This window comes from Pristiophorus japonicus, chromosome 9 (genome assembly GCF_044704955.1).
Source record: "Pristiophorus japonicus isolate sPriJap1 chromosome 9, sPriJap1.hap1, whole genome shotgun sequence".
In the NCBI taxonomy this organism is placed as follows: domain Eukaryota; kingdom Metazoa; phylum Chordata; class Chondrichthyes; family Pristiophoridae; genus Pristiophorus; species Pristiophorus japonicus.
Genome location: NC_091985.1, coordinates 225704885 through 225722087, shown reverse-complemented (window position 1 = coordinate 225722087; position 17203 = coordinate 225704885). Strand labels below are relative to the sequence as shown.

The 17203-nt window shown below is 47.9% G+C and overlaps 1 protein-coding gene across 1 annotated transcript; it reads right to left on the bottom strand.

Moving 5' to 3' along the window:
• Positions 1 to 13864: 13864 nt before the first annotated feature.
• Positions 13865 to 14461, bottom strand: LOC139274174 (octapeptide-repeat protein T2-like). The gene has a single exon (XM_070891211.1). The coding sequence runs from the start codon at positions 14459 to 14461 to the stop codon at positions 13865 to 13867; it is 597 nt and encodes a 198-aa protein (XP_070747312.1).
• Positions 14462 to 17203: the final 2742 nt, after the last annotated feature.

The following is a 17203-nucleotide window of genomic DNA, read 5'->3' as shown; positions in this document are numbered from 1 at the left end:
TGCTCGTTCTGCCTGGCCGTTTGAGGCCGGCTTGAACGGTGCTGTTCTGACATGGTTAATTCCATTGCCTGCCATGAAGTCCTGGAATTCAATGCTTGTGAAGCACGGGCCATTGTCGCTGACCAAGACGTCCGGTAGACCGTGGGCGGCGAACATTGCCCATAGACTTTCTACTGTGGCAGAGGATGTGCTTGAATTTAAAATATCACACTCAATCCATTTGGAGTAGGCGTCTACTACAACCAAAAACATTTTTCCCATGAAAGGACCTGCGTAGTCCACATGGATGTGTGACCAAGGCTTGGCGGGCCATGGCCAGGGGCTAAGGGGGGCTTCCCTGGGCGCATTGCCCAGCTAGGCACACGTGTTGCACCTGCGAACACAAAGTTCCAGATCTGCGTCTATCCCTGGCCACCAAACATGTGACCTGGCAATTGCCTTCATCGTGACAATGCCCGGGTGCTCATTGTGGAGTTCTCTGATGAACACCTCTCTGCCCATCTGGAGCATGACTACACGGTTTCCCCACAGTAGACAATCGGCCTGAATCGAGAGTTCATCCCTGCGCCTGTGAAATGGTTTAAATTCCTCAGGGCATGCCCTGTACGTGGCTGCCCAGTCCCCATTCAGGACACATTTCTTGACTAGAGACAATAGCGGGTCTCTATTTGTCCAGACTTTAATCTGACGGGCTGTCACGGGTGAGCCTTCGCTTCCGAAAGCTTCAACAGCCATGACCATCTCAGCACCATGCTCGGTAGCCCCCTCAGTGGTGGCTAGTGGGAGCCTGCTGAGTGCATCGGCGCAGTTTTCAGTGCCCGGTCTGTGCCGAATTGTATAGTCATAGGCGGCTAACGTGAGTGCCCATCTCTGTATGCGGGCCGATGCGTTTGCATTTATGGCCTTGTTGTCAGCCAAAAGGGATGTTAGGGATTTATGATCTGTCTCCAAATTTCCTGCCAAACAGATACTGGTGCATTTTCTTTACCGCATATACACATGCGAGCGCCTCCTTTTCTACCATCCCGTAACCCCTTTCTGCCTGGGACAGACTCCTGGAGGCATAAGCTACCGGCTGTAACTGACCCTTAACATTGACATGCTGCAACACACACCCGACACCATAGGACGACGCATCACACGTTAACACAAGTTTCTTACATGGGTCGTATAGTGTTAACAGAGTGTTGCTTTAACAATGTTGAATCTCTGTCCCAACCATTCCTTAACACAGTACCTCTCGTCTGTTCTGCTAGTGGCCATGCTCGCGTGGTTTAAATCCCAGTTTCTCTTCGCCATTGATACGTCCTTACTATACAGTATAAATGCACACGAGGCCCATGCTTGAGAGAAGGTCAGTCTGTGACCTGTCCTTTATTCCTTAGCACTCAAATGATGAAGGTGGGTGGAGTTTCCCCTTTTATACCTGAAGGCCCAGGTTAGGAGTGTCTCCCACCTAGTGGTCAGTGTTCTCACGGTGTACAACTTAGGTCAGATTATACATGGGTTACAATGCTGGTTGAATACATGACACTACCCACAGACGGTTCTTTTTCTTTTAAAGATCGCGTGAATGATGCCTGCCGCGAAAGACTTCGGACAAGGACTTTATTTAAGAGGTGTCCTTACCCCCGTGTCGACGTGGGTCCTAGGGTCTCCCAGCGGCTGACATTCAGCGATCCTGCTGACTACGCCAGAATGTAGGGTCGCTTATATTCTTAGCAGTTGATGAGACTCGAGTCCGGTGGTAGTATCCAGGCAAACTTTATTGGCTCAGTTACATCTTGCAGTTACTAAGAATAAAACGCGCTCTACCGCGTGTTACAGCTTCAGTTATAGTCGCGAGCGTGGGCTCTTCCCATTCCCTGATTGGCCCCCCCCTGCTGTTACTGGGGTCAGTTTGTCGACTCCGGCCTGGCCGCTGGTTATGACCCAGCTGCCCATCGCAGATAGCAATCGCTTTGGTCATGATGCGATTACCCCATCATGCCCCTTCCTCCTGCTGTTCACTGTTTCGCGGCATGTTCCCGTTATCTGGTCGGAACTGCGCTTAACCCGGTGACTGTGCTTTGGTCCAGCCACGCTGCAACCTTTTCCATTGTTAGTGAGCACATACACAGCACACAGCTACTCTATAATTACAAATTAATCAGGTCCCAGTTAATCAGGTCCCACAGCCAGCATGGAGTTGTGAAAGGTCGGTCATGCCTGACAAACCTGATTGAAGCTTGTGAGGAGGTGACTAAAGTAGTGGACAGGGGAATGTCTATGGATGTTATTTATATGGACTTCCAGAAGGCATTTGATAAAGTCCCTCATAAGGGTCCGTTAGCTGAAGTTGAAGCCCCATGGAATTGAAAGCAAATGATTGACCTGGTTAGGGAATTGGCTGAGTGGCAGGAGACAGAGAGTGGGGATATTGGTCAGGTACACTATTTGGCAGGATATGAGTAGTGCTGTCCAGCAAAGATCTGTGTTGAGGCCTCAACTCTTCACCATATTTCTGAATGATTTAGATGATGGGATAGAACACCATATATCCAAGTTTGCTGATGACACAAATATAGGCGACATTGTAAGAGGGGTAGATGGAAGTATAAAATTACACACAGATAGTAATAGATTAAAGCGAGTGGGCAAAACTGTGGCAAATGGATTTCAATGTCGGCAAATTTGAGGTCATCCACTTTGGACCTAAAAAATGATAGAACACAGTACTTGCTAAATGGTGAAAAGCTAGAAACATTGGAGGTCCAAAGATACATAGGAGTCCATGTATATAGATCATTAAAATGTCATGAACGTACAGAAAATAATCAGAACGTCTCATATAATGCTGGCCTTTATATCGAGAGGACTAGAATCCTGTATCCAAGCAACTTCCTCATTTACCATAGCTTTGCCAAAGTCCTCTTGGTAAACACCGATGCAAAGTACTCATTTAGTAACTCAGCCATGTCTTCTGCCTCCAACAATGAATCTCCATTTTGGTCCGTAATCAGCTACTCCACTCCTCTGATTACCCTTTCACTGATAATATGCCTACAGAGGACCTTTGGATTCCCTTTTATGTTAGCAGCCGATCTAATCTTGTACTGTCTCTTTGTCCCTCTTATTTTCTTTTCCACGTTGTCGTCTATGTAATAACTCGATAGACTGAATACTTAAACTAACCACAGGTACAAACCTGGCTCTGCTTTATTAGGGCCCAAAGTGATTACATTATATGATGGCTTGCCTTTTATACCTGGGCCACACACACGTGCACACAGCCCAATGACCTCTGACAGTGGCGCCACCTGGTGGCTAGTAACCCCAAGCATACATACACGACAATATCCCCCTTTAAGATATTAGTAACAGTCTTTTTACAAATTGAGACGGCCCGGGGCTTTCCGCTCCCGAGTTGATCATCTCAGTCCAACTCCAGCCTTGGGCGAGCGTTCTGAGTCAGTTATGGCTGGGGGCTGGGTAGCCGATCTGATGGGAGTGACAATGACCATGTCAGGGATTGAAAGTCCAGATTCGTTGATGACAGCGGAGTCCTCTGATGACTGAGGGTAGGTTGGTTGGTCACTGATTGTGTCTTCCTCAGACTGTTCCGGTTCATCCGTGTGCCGCAGCTTTATCTGATCAACATGTTTCCTGCATGTTTGCCCATTCTCGAGCTAGACAATAAACACTCTGTTACCCTCCTTGGCCGTAACAGTACTGGCGACACACTTGGGATCTTGACCATAATTTAGTACATACACAGGATGGAGTACGCGCCTACAACCACAAGGAACATTTTACCCAAGAACGGGCCTGCATAGTTGACGTGTACCCTGGACCACGGTTAGGAGGGACAAGACCAAAGACTTAGCGGCGCCTCCCTGGGTACATTGCTTAACTGCGAGCATGTATTACATGTATGAACGCAGGACTCTAAGTCCGCATCGATACCGGGCCACCACACATGAGATCTGGCTATCATTACGATGCCGGGGTGGGTACTATGGAGGTCATTGATGAAGGTGTCTCTGTCCTTCTTGGGGACCACTACTCGATTGCCCCACAGAAGGCAGTCTGCCTGTATAGACATTTCATCTTTGTGCCGCTGGAACGGCTTTATCTCTTCCTGCATTTCCACTGGGACACTGGACCAGCTCCCGTGAAGCACACAGCTTTTGACTGGAGATAATAAGGGGTCCTGGCTTGACCAGGTTTTGATCTGCCGGGCAGTGACGGGTGATTGCTCACTCTCAAATGCTTCCATAACCATGGCTAGATCTGCGGGCTGCGCCATTTCCACCCCCGTGGTGGGCAATGGCAGCCTAATGAGAGCATTGGTGCAGTTTTCTGTGCCTGGCCTGTGGCTTATGGTCAGTTTCCAATTCGAATTTTAGCCCAAACAGGTATTGATGCATTTTCTTTACCCCATAGACACACGCTAATATATATTAATGACTTGGACGTGGGGGTACAGGGCACAATTTCTAAATTTGCAGACGACACAAAAGTTGGAAGTATAGTGAACAGTGAGGAGGGTAGTTACTGATTGGAGCATGGGCAGGAACTCCGGCAGGGTTCAGGTACAGCAGAGATGCAGCGAAGGATTGGGGCGGAGGTGCAGGGAGAGATCGTGTCGGAGGTGTGGCGAATGACCAGGGCAGAGGTGCAGAGAGAGTTCGTGGCCCACGTCATTAATTCCCACCTCAAATATTCCACAGTCAAAAATCACACAAGCACGTTTCATTTTAAAGACAGACATTCACACCAGTTTTTTTTTCATTCAACAAAGCTTATTAATTCTATTGTTTGGCCGGCTCTATTTTTGGATCCATCCGTCACTTAACGTAGTCACTATCAAGTTTTCTTATGGTCGTCTGAAAAATATATATCCGGCTCCCCCATAAGGGAGCAGTGTCCAGCATATCTTTACACACCATACTAGGTTTTTGGTACGTCTACCCTTATATTGGTTTCACTGTATTCTCAGATATTGACCGTCTCCCTACTTGGTTTCACTTCGTCTATGGTCTCACCAACTTCTTATCGATTTAAACTGTATTCTTAGATACTGATCGTCATTCTAATCTTTTACCCCTAACCCTAGAGCCTGCAATCACATCGATTTATCTGTATTCTAAAATACGGATTGTCCCTCTACCCAGTTCCCCTTGAACTTAGAGGCAACTCTCACATCGATATCTTATGATAGTGTCTATCGTGACTTCCCAATTCCCCCAAGTCTCTTACGCCATAGCAGACCTTTCACAGATTCTGGTACCCCGGGCAACAGACACGTCTCGTAACGGCTCACATCGGATTATGAGTGGTACTTTAAATATACTCACTCGTGACGGATCCGTATACGCCCATCTGTAGGCTGCCCGTTGTATTCTGTTCGTGACGCCAAAATGTTGTGGAGTATTAAAAATATAACACGACATGAAAGGTCTGTATATAGAGAAAAGAATTGTTTATTAAAACCTGATTAATCAAGGGAGAACCGGTTGCAACAGTACATCTACTGGTTGCTCTCCTCGCCGGTCTCATAGGACAGGCTGCGCAATTACAGTTTATAGAGTCGAAATACAGTCGAAATGGTAAAACTAGGCGGGGAAGTGTTCCATTGGTTATTTGCCACCAGTCCCCGCCCACCTGCTACTAATACATCGGTTAATACAGTTTTCAGCAGTATCATTGGTTACTACAGTTACAATAATTTCATTGGTTACAGTAATTTCTAATTGCTACATTCCGTTCTGATGACTGTTGCTGGGGAAAAGCCCCCTACAGGTTATGTGTTACATTTCTGGGAACGTCTTCCCAGGCTAACTCTCAGACTAATGCCCTTGACCAGCCATCTGGCTCCCCTCTGCTAAAAGAGGCTTTGTTCCTGTTATCTCATGTGGCTGGAACATAGTGGCCTCCTCTCATTATTTCTGTGAGCTGTCTACATAAATCTTGTGGGTGTTCTTATCTCCTCAGAGAATTTCTCTGACCACCTGTGTTTCAGCCTAATTGCTGAGATGTAGGATTCAGCTATTCTACCATGAACGCATTTAAACCTTTCTCTCAGTCTTCCTTGCTTTATATTTTAATTACACTGAATTACTTTACCCCTGATTAAGATTTTTCGCTCCTACAGATGGAATTGCTGCCTTTGGGCCGAGGATAGCAAATAACAGTTTCTGATTGGTTACGACTGTGAATTGGCATCCTAAAAGAAACTGGTGAAACCTTTTAACCTCAAATATAATTGCCAAAGCCTCCTTCTCCATGTGGGCATAATTTTGTTCGCTTTTGTTGAGCGTATGCGATGCAAAGGCAACCGGTTTGTCCTGCCCACCATTCATAACATGGCTGATCATTGCCCCCACACCATACCCACCTTGGGGTCATCCACCTTGGGGAAAAAAACTGACGTCGGTGCACCTATCCTGCCGGTGGATTGGCAGGATCTTGCGGAGGCAGCATTGGTGATACATCTCCAGTGTTTTGAGGTGCCTGCTGTACATAGTCCATGTCTCTGAGCCATATAGGAGGGCGGGTATCGCCACTGTTCTGTCGACCATGAGCTTGGTGCCAAGTTTGAAGTCCTGGTCTTCAAACACTCTCTTCCTCAGGTGACCGAAGGCTGCACTGGCACACTGAAGGCGGTGTTGGACCTCGTCGTCGATGTCTGCCCTTGTTCCTCAGTAGGCTCCCGAGGTATGGAAAATGGTCCACGTTGTCCAAGGCCTCGTCGTGGATTTTGATAACCGGGGGTGGGGGGGGCAGTGCTGTGTGGTGGAGGCAGGTTGGTAGAGGACCTTTGTATTATACGGATGTTTAGTGGAAGGCCCATACTCTCGTACGCCTCAGTGAAGGTGCCGACGATGGCAGAGGATGGGACAACCTTGGACCTGGCCTGGTGGCGGCGGCGGAGATTGAACAGATTCCCGTTTGTCCTGTAATTTAGCTCCACTCCAGCAGGGAGCTTGCTGAGGGTGAGATGGAGCATCGCAGCAAGGAACATAAGACGAAGGGTCATCGACCTGAAACGTTAACTCTGCTAACTCTGCTTCCTCTCCACAGATGCTGTCTGACCTGCCGAGATTTCCAGCATTTTCTATTTTTATTCCAAATTCCAGCGTCCGCAGTATTTTGCTTTTGCACAAGAAATAGGAACAGGGGCAGGACCAGGCCACCTGGCCTCTCGAGCCTGCTCCGCCATTCACTAAGATCATGGCTGATCTGATCATGGACTCAGCTCCACTTCCCTGCCCGCTCCCCATAACCCCTTATTCTCTTATTGCTCAAAAATCTCTCTATCTCCCCCTTAAATATATTCAATGATCCATCCTCCATAGCTCTCTGGGGCAGAGAATTCCACAGATTTACAACCCTTAGAGAAGAAATTCCTCCTCATCTCGGTTTTAAATGGACAGCCCCTTATTCTGAGACTATGTCCACTAGTTTTAGTTTCCTCTATGAGTAGAAATATTCTCTCTGCATCCACCTTGTCGAGCCCCCTCATTATCTTATATGTTTCGATAAGATCACCTCTCATTCTTCTGAACTCCAATGTGTATAGGCCCAACCTACTCAACCTAGCTTCATAAGTCAACCCCCTCATCTCCAGATTCAACCTAGTGAACCTTCTCTGAACAGCCTCCAAAGCAAGTATATCGATGCAGTGATCGTGACCATCTTTTAAAATATGGGACAAGTCCGACTGCGGCAACTACAGAGGAATCTCCCTGCTATCAGCCGTTGGGAAAGTTGTTGCTAGAATCCTCCTCAACCGTCTTCTCCCTGTGGCTGAGGAGCTCCTCCCGGAGGCACAGTGCGGATTTCGTTCACTACGGGGTACAACGGATTTGATTTTTATGGCGCGACAACTGCAGGAAAAATGCAGGGAACAGCACAACCATTGCACATGGCTTTCTTTGACATTACAAAGGCCTTTGACACCGTCAACCACGAGGGACTATGGAGCGTCCTCCTCCGTTTCGGCTAGCCCCCAAAAGTTTGTCACCATCCTCCGCCTGCTCCACGACGACATGCAGGCCGTGATCCTCACCAACGGATCCATCACAAACCCAATCCACATCCGGACCGGGGTCAAGCAGGGCTGCGTCATCGCCCCAACCCTCTTCTCGATCTTCCTCGCCGCCATGCTCCACCTCACAGTCAACAAGCTCCTCGCTGGAGTGGAACTAAACTACAGAACCAGTGGGAACCTTCGCCATCTCCAGGCCCGGTCCAAGACCACCCCAACCTCTGTCGTCAAACTACAATATGCGGACGATGCCTGCGTCTGCGCGCATTCAGAGACTGAACTTCAAATTATAGTCAACATCTTCACTGAGGTGTACGAAAGCATGGACGTTACACTAAACATCCGTAAGACAAAGGTCCTCCACCAACCTGACCCCGCCGCACAGCACTGCCCCCCCCCCAGTCATCAAGATCCACCGCACGGCCCTGGACACCATGGCCCACTTTCCATGCCTCGGGAGCCTATTATCAGCAAGGGCAGACAACGACGATGTGATTCAACACCGCCTCCAGTGCGCCAGCGCAGCCTTCGGCCGCCTGAGGAGAAGAGTGTTCGAAGATCAGGCTCTCAAATCTGCCACCAAGCTCATAGTCTACAGGGCTGTAGTGATACTCGCCCCTCCTGTATGGCTCAGAGACATGGACACCTCAAATCATTGCACAGGGCCTTGGTAAGGCCACACCTGGAGTATTGTGTACAGTTTTGGTCTCCTAATCTGAGGAAGGACATTCTTGCTATTGAGGGAGTGCAGCGAAGGTTCACCAGACTGATTCCCGGGATGACAGGACTGACATATGAAGCAAGACCTAATCGACTAGGCTTATATTCAATGGAATTTAAAAGAATGAGAGGGGGATCTCATAGAAACATATACAATTCTGATGGGATTGGGCAGGTTAGAGGCAGGAAGAATGTTTCTGTTGCTGGGGAGTTCCAGAACCAGGGGTCACAGTCTAAGACTAAGGGGGAAGCCATTTAGGACCGAGATGAGGAGAAACTTCTTCGCTCAGAGAGTGGTTAACCTGTGGAATTCTCTATCGCAGAGAGTTGTTGAGGCCAGTTCGTTAAATATATTCAAGAGGGAGTTAGATATGGCCCGTACGACCAAAGGGATCAAGGGTTATGGAGAGAAAGCAGGAAAGGGGTACTGAGGTTGAATGATCAGCCATGATCTTATTGAATGGTGGTGCAGGCTCGAAGAGCCGAATGGCCTGCTCCTGCACCTAATTTCTATGTTTCTATTCTCTATCAACCTGCCCCCCGCCCCCCCCCCCCTGATTATCAAAATCCACGACAAGGCCTTGGACAATGTGGACCATTTTCCATAACTAGGGAGCCTACTGTCAACAAGGGCAGACGTCGATGATGAAGTCTAACAGCGCCTTTAGTGGGCCAGTGCAGCCTTCGGTAGCCTGAGGAAGAGAGTGTTTGAAGACAAGGACCTCAAACCAGGCACTAAGCTCCTGGTCTACAGAGCAGTAGTGATACCTGCCCTCCTATATGCTTCAGAGACATGGACTATGTACAGCAGGCACCTCAAAGCGGTGAAGGTCATGTCCATTGTGCCTCTTAATGGGCGGAATCGGCATTTCGACTCTGGGAGGAGCTCTTCAGCCACAGGGACAAGGTGATTGAGGAGGATTCTTGTGATGACTTTCCCGGTGGTCGACAGCAGGGAGATTCCTCTGTAGTTACCACAGTTAGGCTTGTCACCTTTCTTGAAGATGGTCACGATTATAGCACAGAAACATAGAAAATAGGTGCAGGAATAGGGCTTTCGGCCCTTCGGGCCTGCACCACCATTCAATATGATCATGGCTGATCATTCATTTCAGTACCCCATTCCTGCTTTCTCTCCATACCCCTTGATCCCTTTAGCCGTGAGGGCCATATCTAACTCCCTTTTGAATATATCTAACAAACTGGCCCCAACACCTTTCTGTGGTCGAGAATTCCACAGGTTCGCAATTCTCTGAGTGAAGGAAATTTTTCCGCATCTCGGTCCTAAATGGCTTACCCCTTATTCTTAGACTGTGTCCCCTGGTTCTGGACTTCCCCAACATCGGGAACATTCTTCCTGCATCTAACCCGTCCAATCCCGTCAGTTATATGTTTCTATGAGATCCCTTCTCATTCTTCTAAATTTCATTGAATACAAGCCTAGTCAATCCAGTCTTTCTTCATATGTCAGTCCTGCCATCCCGGGAATCAGTCTGGTGAACCCTCGCTGCACTCCCTCAATAGCAAGAATGTCCTTCCTCAGATTAGGAGACCAAAACTGTACACAATGTTCAAGGTGAGGCCTCACCAAGGCCCTGTACAACTGCAGTAAGACCTGCCTGCTCCTATACTCAAATCCCCTAGCTATGAAGGCCAACATGCCATTTGCCGCCTTCACCGCCTGCTGTACCTGTATGCCAACCGTCAATGACTGATGTACCATGACACCCAGGTCTCGTTGCATTTCCCCCTTTACCAATCTGTCACCATTCAGATAATAATCAGCCCTCCTATTTTTACCATCAAAGTGGATAACTTCACATTTATCCACATTATACTGCATCTGCTATGTATTTGCCCACTCACCTAACCTGTCCAAGTTACCCTGCAGCCTCTTAGCATCCTCCTCACAGCACACATTGCCACCCAGCTTAGTGTCATCTGCAAATTTGGAGATATTACATTCAATTCCTTTGTCTAAATCATTAATGTATATTGTAAATAGCTGGGGTCCCAGCACTGAACCTTGCGGTACCCCATTAGTCACTGCCTGCCATTCTGAAAAGGACCTGTTTATTCCAACTCTTTGCTTCCTGTCTACCAACCAGTTCTCTATCCACATCAGTATATTACCCCCAATACCATGTGCTTTAATTTTGCACACTAATCTCTTATGTGGGACATTGTCAAAAGCCTTTTGAAAGTCTAAATACGCCACATCAACTGGTTCTCCTTTATCCAGTCTACTAGTTACATCCTCAAAAAATTCTAGAAGATTTGTCGAGCATGATTTCCCTTTCATAAATCCATGCTGACTTGGACCCATCCTGTCACTGCTTTCCAAATGCGCTGCTATTACATCTTTAATAATTGATTCCAACATTTTCCCCACCACCGATGTCAGGCTGACTGGTCTATAATTCCCAGTTTTCTCTCTCCCTCCTTTTTTTAAAAATGGGATTACTTTCGCTACCTTCCAATCCATAGGAACTGATCCAGAGTCTATAGAATGTTGGAAAATGACCACCAATGCATCCACTATTTCTCGGGCCACTTCCTTAAGTACTCTGGGATGCAGACTATCAGGCCCTGGGGAATCCCATTAATTTCCCTAACACAATTTGCTGACTAATTAGGATTTCCTTTCGTTCCTCCTTCTCGCTAGACCCTTGCTCCCCTAGTGTTTCCGGAAGGTTATTTGTGTCTTCCTTAGTGAAGACAGAACCAAAGTATTTGTTCAATGGTCTGCCATTTCTTTGTTCCCCATTATGACTTCATCTGATTCTGACTGTAAGGGACCTACGTTTATCTTCACTGATCTTTTTCTCTTCACGTATCTGTAGAAGCTTTTGCAGTCAGTTTTTATGTTCCCTGCAAGCTTACTCTCATATTTTATTTTCCCCCTCCTAATTAAACCCTTTGTCCTCCTCTGCTGAATTCTAAATTTCTCCCAGTCCTCAGGTTTGCTCCTTTTTTTGGCCAATTTATATGCCTCTTCCTTGGACTTAACACTATACCTAATTTCCATTGTAAGCCAGGGTTGAGCCACCTTCCCCGTTTTATTTTTACGCCAGACAGGGATGTACAATTGTTGAAGTTCATCCATGTGATCTTTAAATGTCTGTCATTGCTTATCCACCGCCAATCCTTTAAGTATCATTCGCCAGTCTATCCTAGCCAATTCACGTCTCATATCTCATCTCTGTATTAACTGTGTCACTCTCCATCTTAATGAATAATTCTACCATATTATGGTCACTCTTCCCCAAGAGGCCTCGCACAATAAGATTGCTAATTAATCCTCTCTCATTACACAACACTCAGACTAGGATGGCCAGCTCTCTAGTTGGTTCCTCGACATATTGGTCTAGAAAACCATCCCTTATACACTCCAGGAAATCCTCCTCCACCGTATTGCTACCAGTTTGGTTAGCCCAATCTATATGTAGATTAAAGTCACCCATGATAACTGCTGTACCTTTATTGCATGCATCCCTAATTTCCTATTTGATGCCATCCCCAACCTCACTACTACTGTTTGGTGGTCTGTACACAACTCCCACTAGAGTTTTCTGCCCTTTGGTGTTCCGCACTCTACCCATACAAATTCCACATCATCCAAGCTAATGTCCTTCCTTAATTTTGCGTTAATCTCTTTAACCAGTAACGCTTCCCCACCTCCTTTTCCTTTCTGTCTATCATTCCTGAATATTGAATAACCCTGGATGTTGAGTTCCTAGCCTTGGTCACCCTGGAGCCATGTCTCCGTAATCCCAATTACATCATATCCATTTACCGCTATCTGCGCAGTTACTTCATCCACCTTATTATGAATGCTCTTCGCACTGAGACACAGAGCCTTCAGGCTTGTTTTTTTTAATACTCTTTGTCCTTTTAGAATTGTTATAATGTGGCCCTTTTTGATTTTTGTCTTTGATTTTTCTGCCCTCCACTTTTATTTTTCTCCTTTCCATCTTTTGCTTCTGCCTCCATTTGACTCCCCTCTGTCTCCCTGCATAGGTTCCCATCCTCCTGTCCTATTAGTTTAACTCCTCCCCAACAGCACTAGCAAACACTCCCCCTAGGACATTGGTTCCAGTCCTGCCCAGGTGCAGACCGTCCGGTTTGTACTGGTCCCACCTCCCCCAGAACCAGTTCCAGTGTCCCAGGAATTTGAATCCCTCCCTCCTGCACCATTCCTCAAGCCACGTATTCATCTTAGCTGTCCTGCTATTTCTACTTTGACTAGCAAGTGGCACCGGTAGCAATCCTGAGATACCTTTTGAGGTCCTACTTTTTAATTTAGTTCCTAGCTCCCTAATTTCATCTTGCAGGACCTCATCCCGCTTTTTACCTATATCGTTGGTACCTATATGCACCACGACAATGGCTGTTCGCTCTCCCCCTCCAGAATACGCTGCAGCCGCTCCGAGACATCCCTGACCATTGCACCAGGGAGGCAACATATCATCCTGGAGTCTCGTTTGCGGCGGCAGAAATGCCTATCTATTCCCCTTACAATAGAGTCCCCTACCACTATAGCTCTCCCACTCTTTTTCGTGTCGTTCTGCGCAGCAGAGCCACCCATGGTGCCATGAACTTGGCTGCTGCTGCCTTCCCCTGATGAGCCATCCACCCGGACAGTATCCAAAGTGGTATATCTGTTTTTGCAGGGGACTCCTGCACTACCTTCCTACTACTGCTCTGCCTGATGGTCACCCATTCCCTATCTGCCTTTGTAACCTTTACCTGCGGTGTGACCAACTCTCTAAACGTGCTATCCATGACATCCTCATCATCGCGTATGCTCCAGAGTGAATCCACCCACAGCTCCAGTTCCGCAATGCGGTTTGTCAGGAGCTGCAGCTGGACACACTTTCCGCACACATAGTAGTCAGTGCCCCTGATTTCCCACATAGCACAGGAGCATGCACGGCGCTGTGCTCAACTGGCATGACTTAACCCTTAAATGACTTACATTTACTTAATTTGGCAACAATGACAAAGGTTTCCTGCTGATCAGAAAAAGAAAAAAGATAAAGAAAAAAGAAAAACTACTCACCAATCAGCCAGCCAATCATTTACCCTCTCGGTTGTGACGTCACACTTCGATTACTTTTTACTTCTTTGTTTACTTCCTGCCTTTGCTGCAGCTGCAGCTCCTCTCTGCCGCTGCCCTTTGTCGTCCCACTCTGCCGCCGACGTCTCGCGATGCTGCTCCTCTCTGCCGCTGCCCTTTGTCGTCCCACTCTGCCGCCGACGTCTCGCGATGCTGCTCCTCTCTGCCGCTGCCCTTTGTAGTCTCGCTCTGCCGCCGACGTCTCGCGATGCTGCTCCTCTCTGCCGCTGCCCTTTGTAGTCTCGCTCTGCCGCCGACGTCTCGCGATGCTGCTCCCTCTCTGCCCCTGCTCGCTCTCTGCCACTGCCCTTTGTAGTCTCGCTCTGCCGCCGACGTCTCGCGATGCTGCTCCTCTCTGCCGCTGCCCTTTGTAGTCTCGCTCTGCCGCCGACGTCTCGCGATGCTGCTCCCTCTCTGCCCCTGCTCCCTCTCAGCCGCCGCCCTTTGTAGTCCCGTTCTGCCGCCGCCGACCTCTCACAAAGCTGCTCCCTCGCTGCCACCTGAGATCTCCTGGCATGCCGCTCCCTCTCAGCGTCTCTGAGAATCTCCTGGCATGATCTCTTCCTTCCAGATAAGAGATTGGAGGTCATGGATCCCCATGCCAGTAGTGCTTCTCCGGCATGTTCTCGTGCTTCAGCGGGATTCCATCTGCTCCTGATGTCTTGTTCTTCAGTTGTCGGGTGGCCTTTTCAATCGTGTGCCGGGCTGGGGTTGTGCTGAGATGGTGGCGGGCGGCATGCTCTGGGCTAGAGTCGAGGACAGAGTCTCGGTTGAGGAGATCCTTGCAGTGCTCCCTCCAGCGGGCACTGACTGCCTCTCTCCTTGATGAACACCTCTCTGTTCTTGGTCAACAGTGGGGCAGGGCCCTGGGTGCTTGGGCCGTAGGTCGTCTTGACCGTGCTAAAGAATCCTCACGCATCATGTTTGTCGGCTAGCTGCTGGATTTCTTGAGCTTTCTCCACCCACCATCTGTTCTTTAGGTCACGGGTTTTCTGTTGGACCTCGGCCTTCAGACGTCTGCAGAGCTGCTTTCTTGCCCTCAAGTTGTGTTGCTGCTTGCAGTCCAAGAATGCTTGCGGCATATTAGCTCTTGGATCTCCTGGTCATTCATGTTGAACCAGCCTTCGTGTTTTCCGGTCGAATGACTGAGTGTCTCTTTGCAGCCGCTAATTATGGAAGCCTTGAGGGCAGACCAGGCACTGTGGATACGCTGGGTCTCTGGGTCTCTGGGAGTCGTCAGGTTGGAAGTGAGGTGCTGGCTGAATAGGGCTATCTTAGCAGGATCTTTGAGTGCTCTGGCATATCCTGCTGTATTGCTTCTGTTGCCGTTGCTGTTTTGGGGCAATGTTGATGGTGATGAGTGAGTGAATTAGGCAGTGGTCGACCCAGCAGTCATCTGCTCCTGTCATGGCGCGGGTGATGCGCACGTCCTAGTGGTCCCTCACTCGGACGATGACGTAGTCTAGCAGATGCCATAAGAACATAAATAGGAGCAGGAGTAAGCCATTTGGCCCCTCTAGCCCTGCTCCGCCATTTAACATCATGGCTGATCTGATCATGGACTCCTCTCCACTTCCCTGCCCGCTCCCCATAACCCTTTATTCCCCTATCTCGCAAAAATCTCTCGATCTCTGCCATAAATATATTCAGTGACCCAGCCACAGCTCTCTGGGGCAGAGAATTCCATAGATTTAGAACCCTCCGAGCGAATAAACTCCTCTTCATAGTTTTAAATGGGCGGCCCCTTATTCTGAGACTATGTCCTCTAGTTTTATGTTTCCCTAGGAGTGGAAATATCCTCTCTGCATCCACCTTGTCGAGGCCCCTCATTATCTTACACGTTTTGATAAGATCACCTCTCATTCTTCTGAACTCCAATGTGTATAGGCCCAACCTACTCAATCCATCTTCATAGGTCAACCCCCTCATCTCCGCAATCAACCTCGCGAACCTTCTCTGAACAGCTTCCAATGCAAGTGTGTTCTTAAATATGTCAGTGCTTGGAGTGAGGGTGTTGTCATCAACCTTTGTATTTGTCCTTCTGACGAAACAGTGTATTGGTTATGACGAGTCCGTGTTCTAAGCATTTCGTCAGGAGGAGCGTGTCATTGGAGTTAGCTTTCCATACCCCCTCTCTGCTGATCACTCTTCCTGAGAGGTCAGTGTCCTTTCCAACTCTGGCATTGGTGTATCAATTCACACTTTACTGCGTTAAATTTCATTGGCCACGTATCCGCCCATTCCACCAGCCTGTGTGTCTTTCTGAAGTTTACCGGGGAACAATCAACCCAGGAATTCATCAAGTCCCGATTAGATCAGGGAATAATAAAGGAAGGTGCCTCCCGAAACAATGCTCCCATATGGCCTGTAAAGAAAGCTGGTGGCTTGTGGAAACTCTATTTTGAATACCGTCAGTTAAGTTGCCATACCCTGCCTGCCGCTCCAATCATCCTGATATGATGCCCACTGCCACCGTCTATTTGAGCCTGGACATCTGAAATGGGGTCCGAAGCATCTCCGCCCACTCAGTACAAGTCTGCCTTTACTTTTAGGAAATAACAGTGTACTTGGAATAAAAACAGAAAGTGCAGGAAATACTCAGGTCAGGCAGCATCTGCGCAGAGAGAGCTAGCGAGAGAAACAAAGTTAACGTCTCAAAAACAGAACCATATACTTGGGCAGGGCTAAACCACAACTAGCAGATATATTACGGTCATGATCACGACCTGACGATGTGATTCAATATGTTGATGCATTGTTTCAATGAGAGTTGGGAGAGGTACATTGGGAGGTCGATCCTGCTGATGATTGGTTGAGAGCGACGATCCGGTTGTTGATTGGTTGGGAGTGATGTCCAGGTTGGGGATTGATGTATTTATCAGTCAACTATCAGGAGTATCTGGATGAGTCACTGTCCTTTTCCATGTCAGGAACCACATGTACCGAAAACGGGAACACACCTGCTACAATGGCCGAAGGAGGCAGGAACACATTCGGAATTCCAACTCTTGGGAGACCTTTCCGATTAGGGATGCTATACGACCAACGCCGCGACAACTTCATCCCAGGTAACCCTGATATTGACCAGGATATAACCCTGAAATGATCCAGGATATAACCCCAATATAATCCAGGATATAACCCCAATATAATCCAGGATATAACCCCAATATAATCCAGGATATAACCCCAATATAATACAGGATATTACCCCAATATAATCCAGTATATAACCCCAATATAATCCAAGATATAACCCCAATATAATCCAGGATATAACCCCAATATAATCCAGGATATAACCCCAATATAATCCAAGATATTACCTCAAT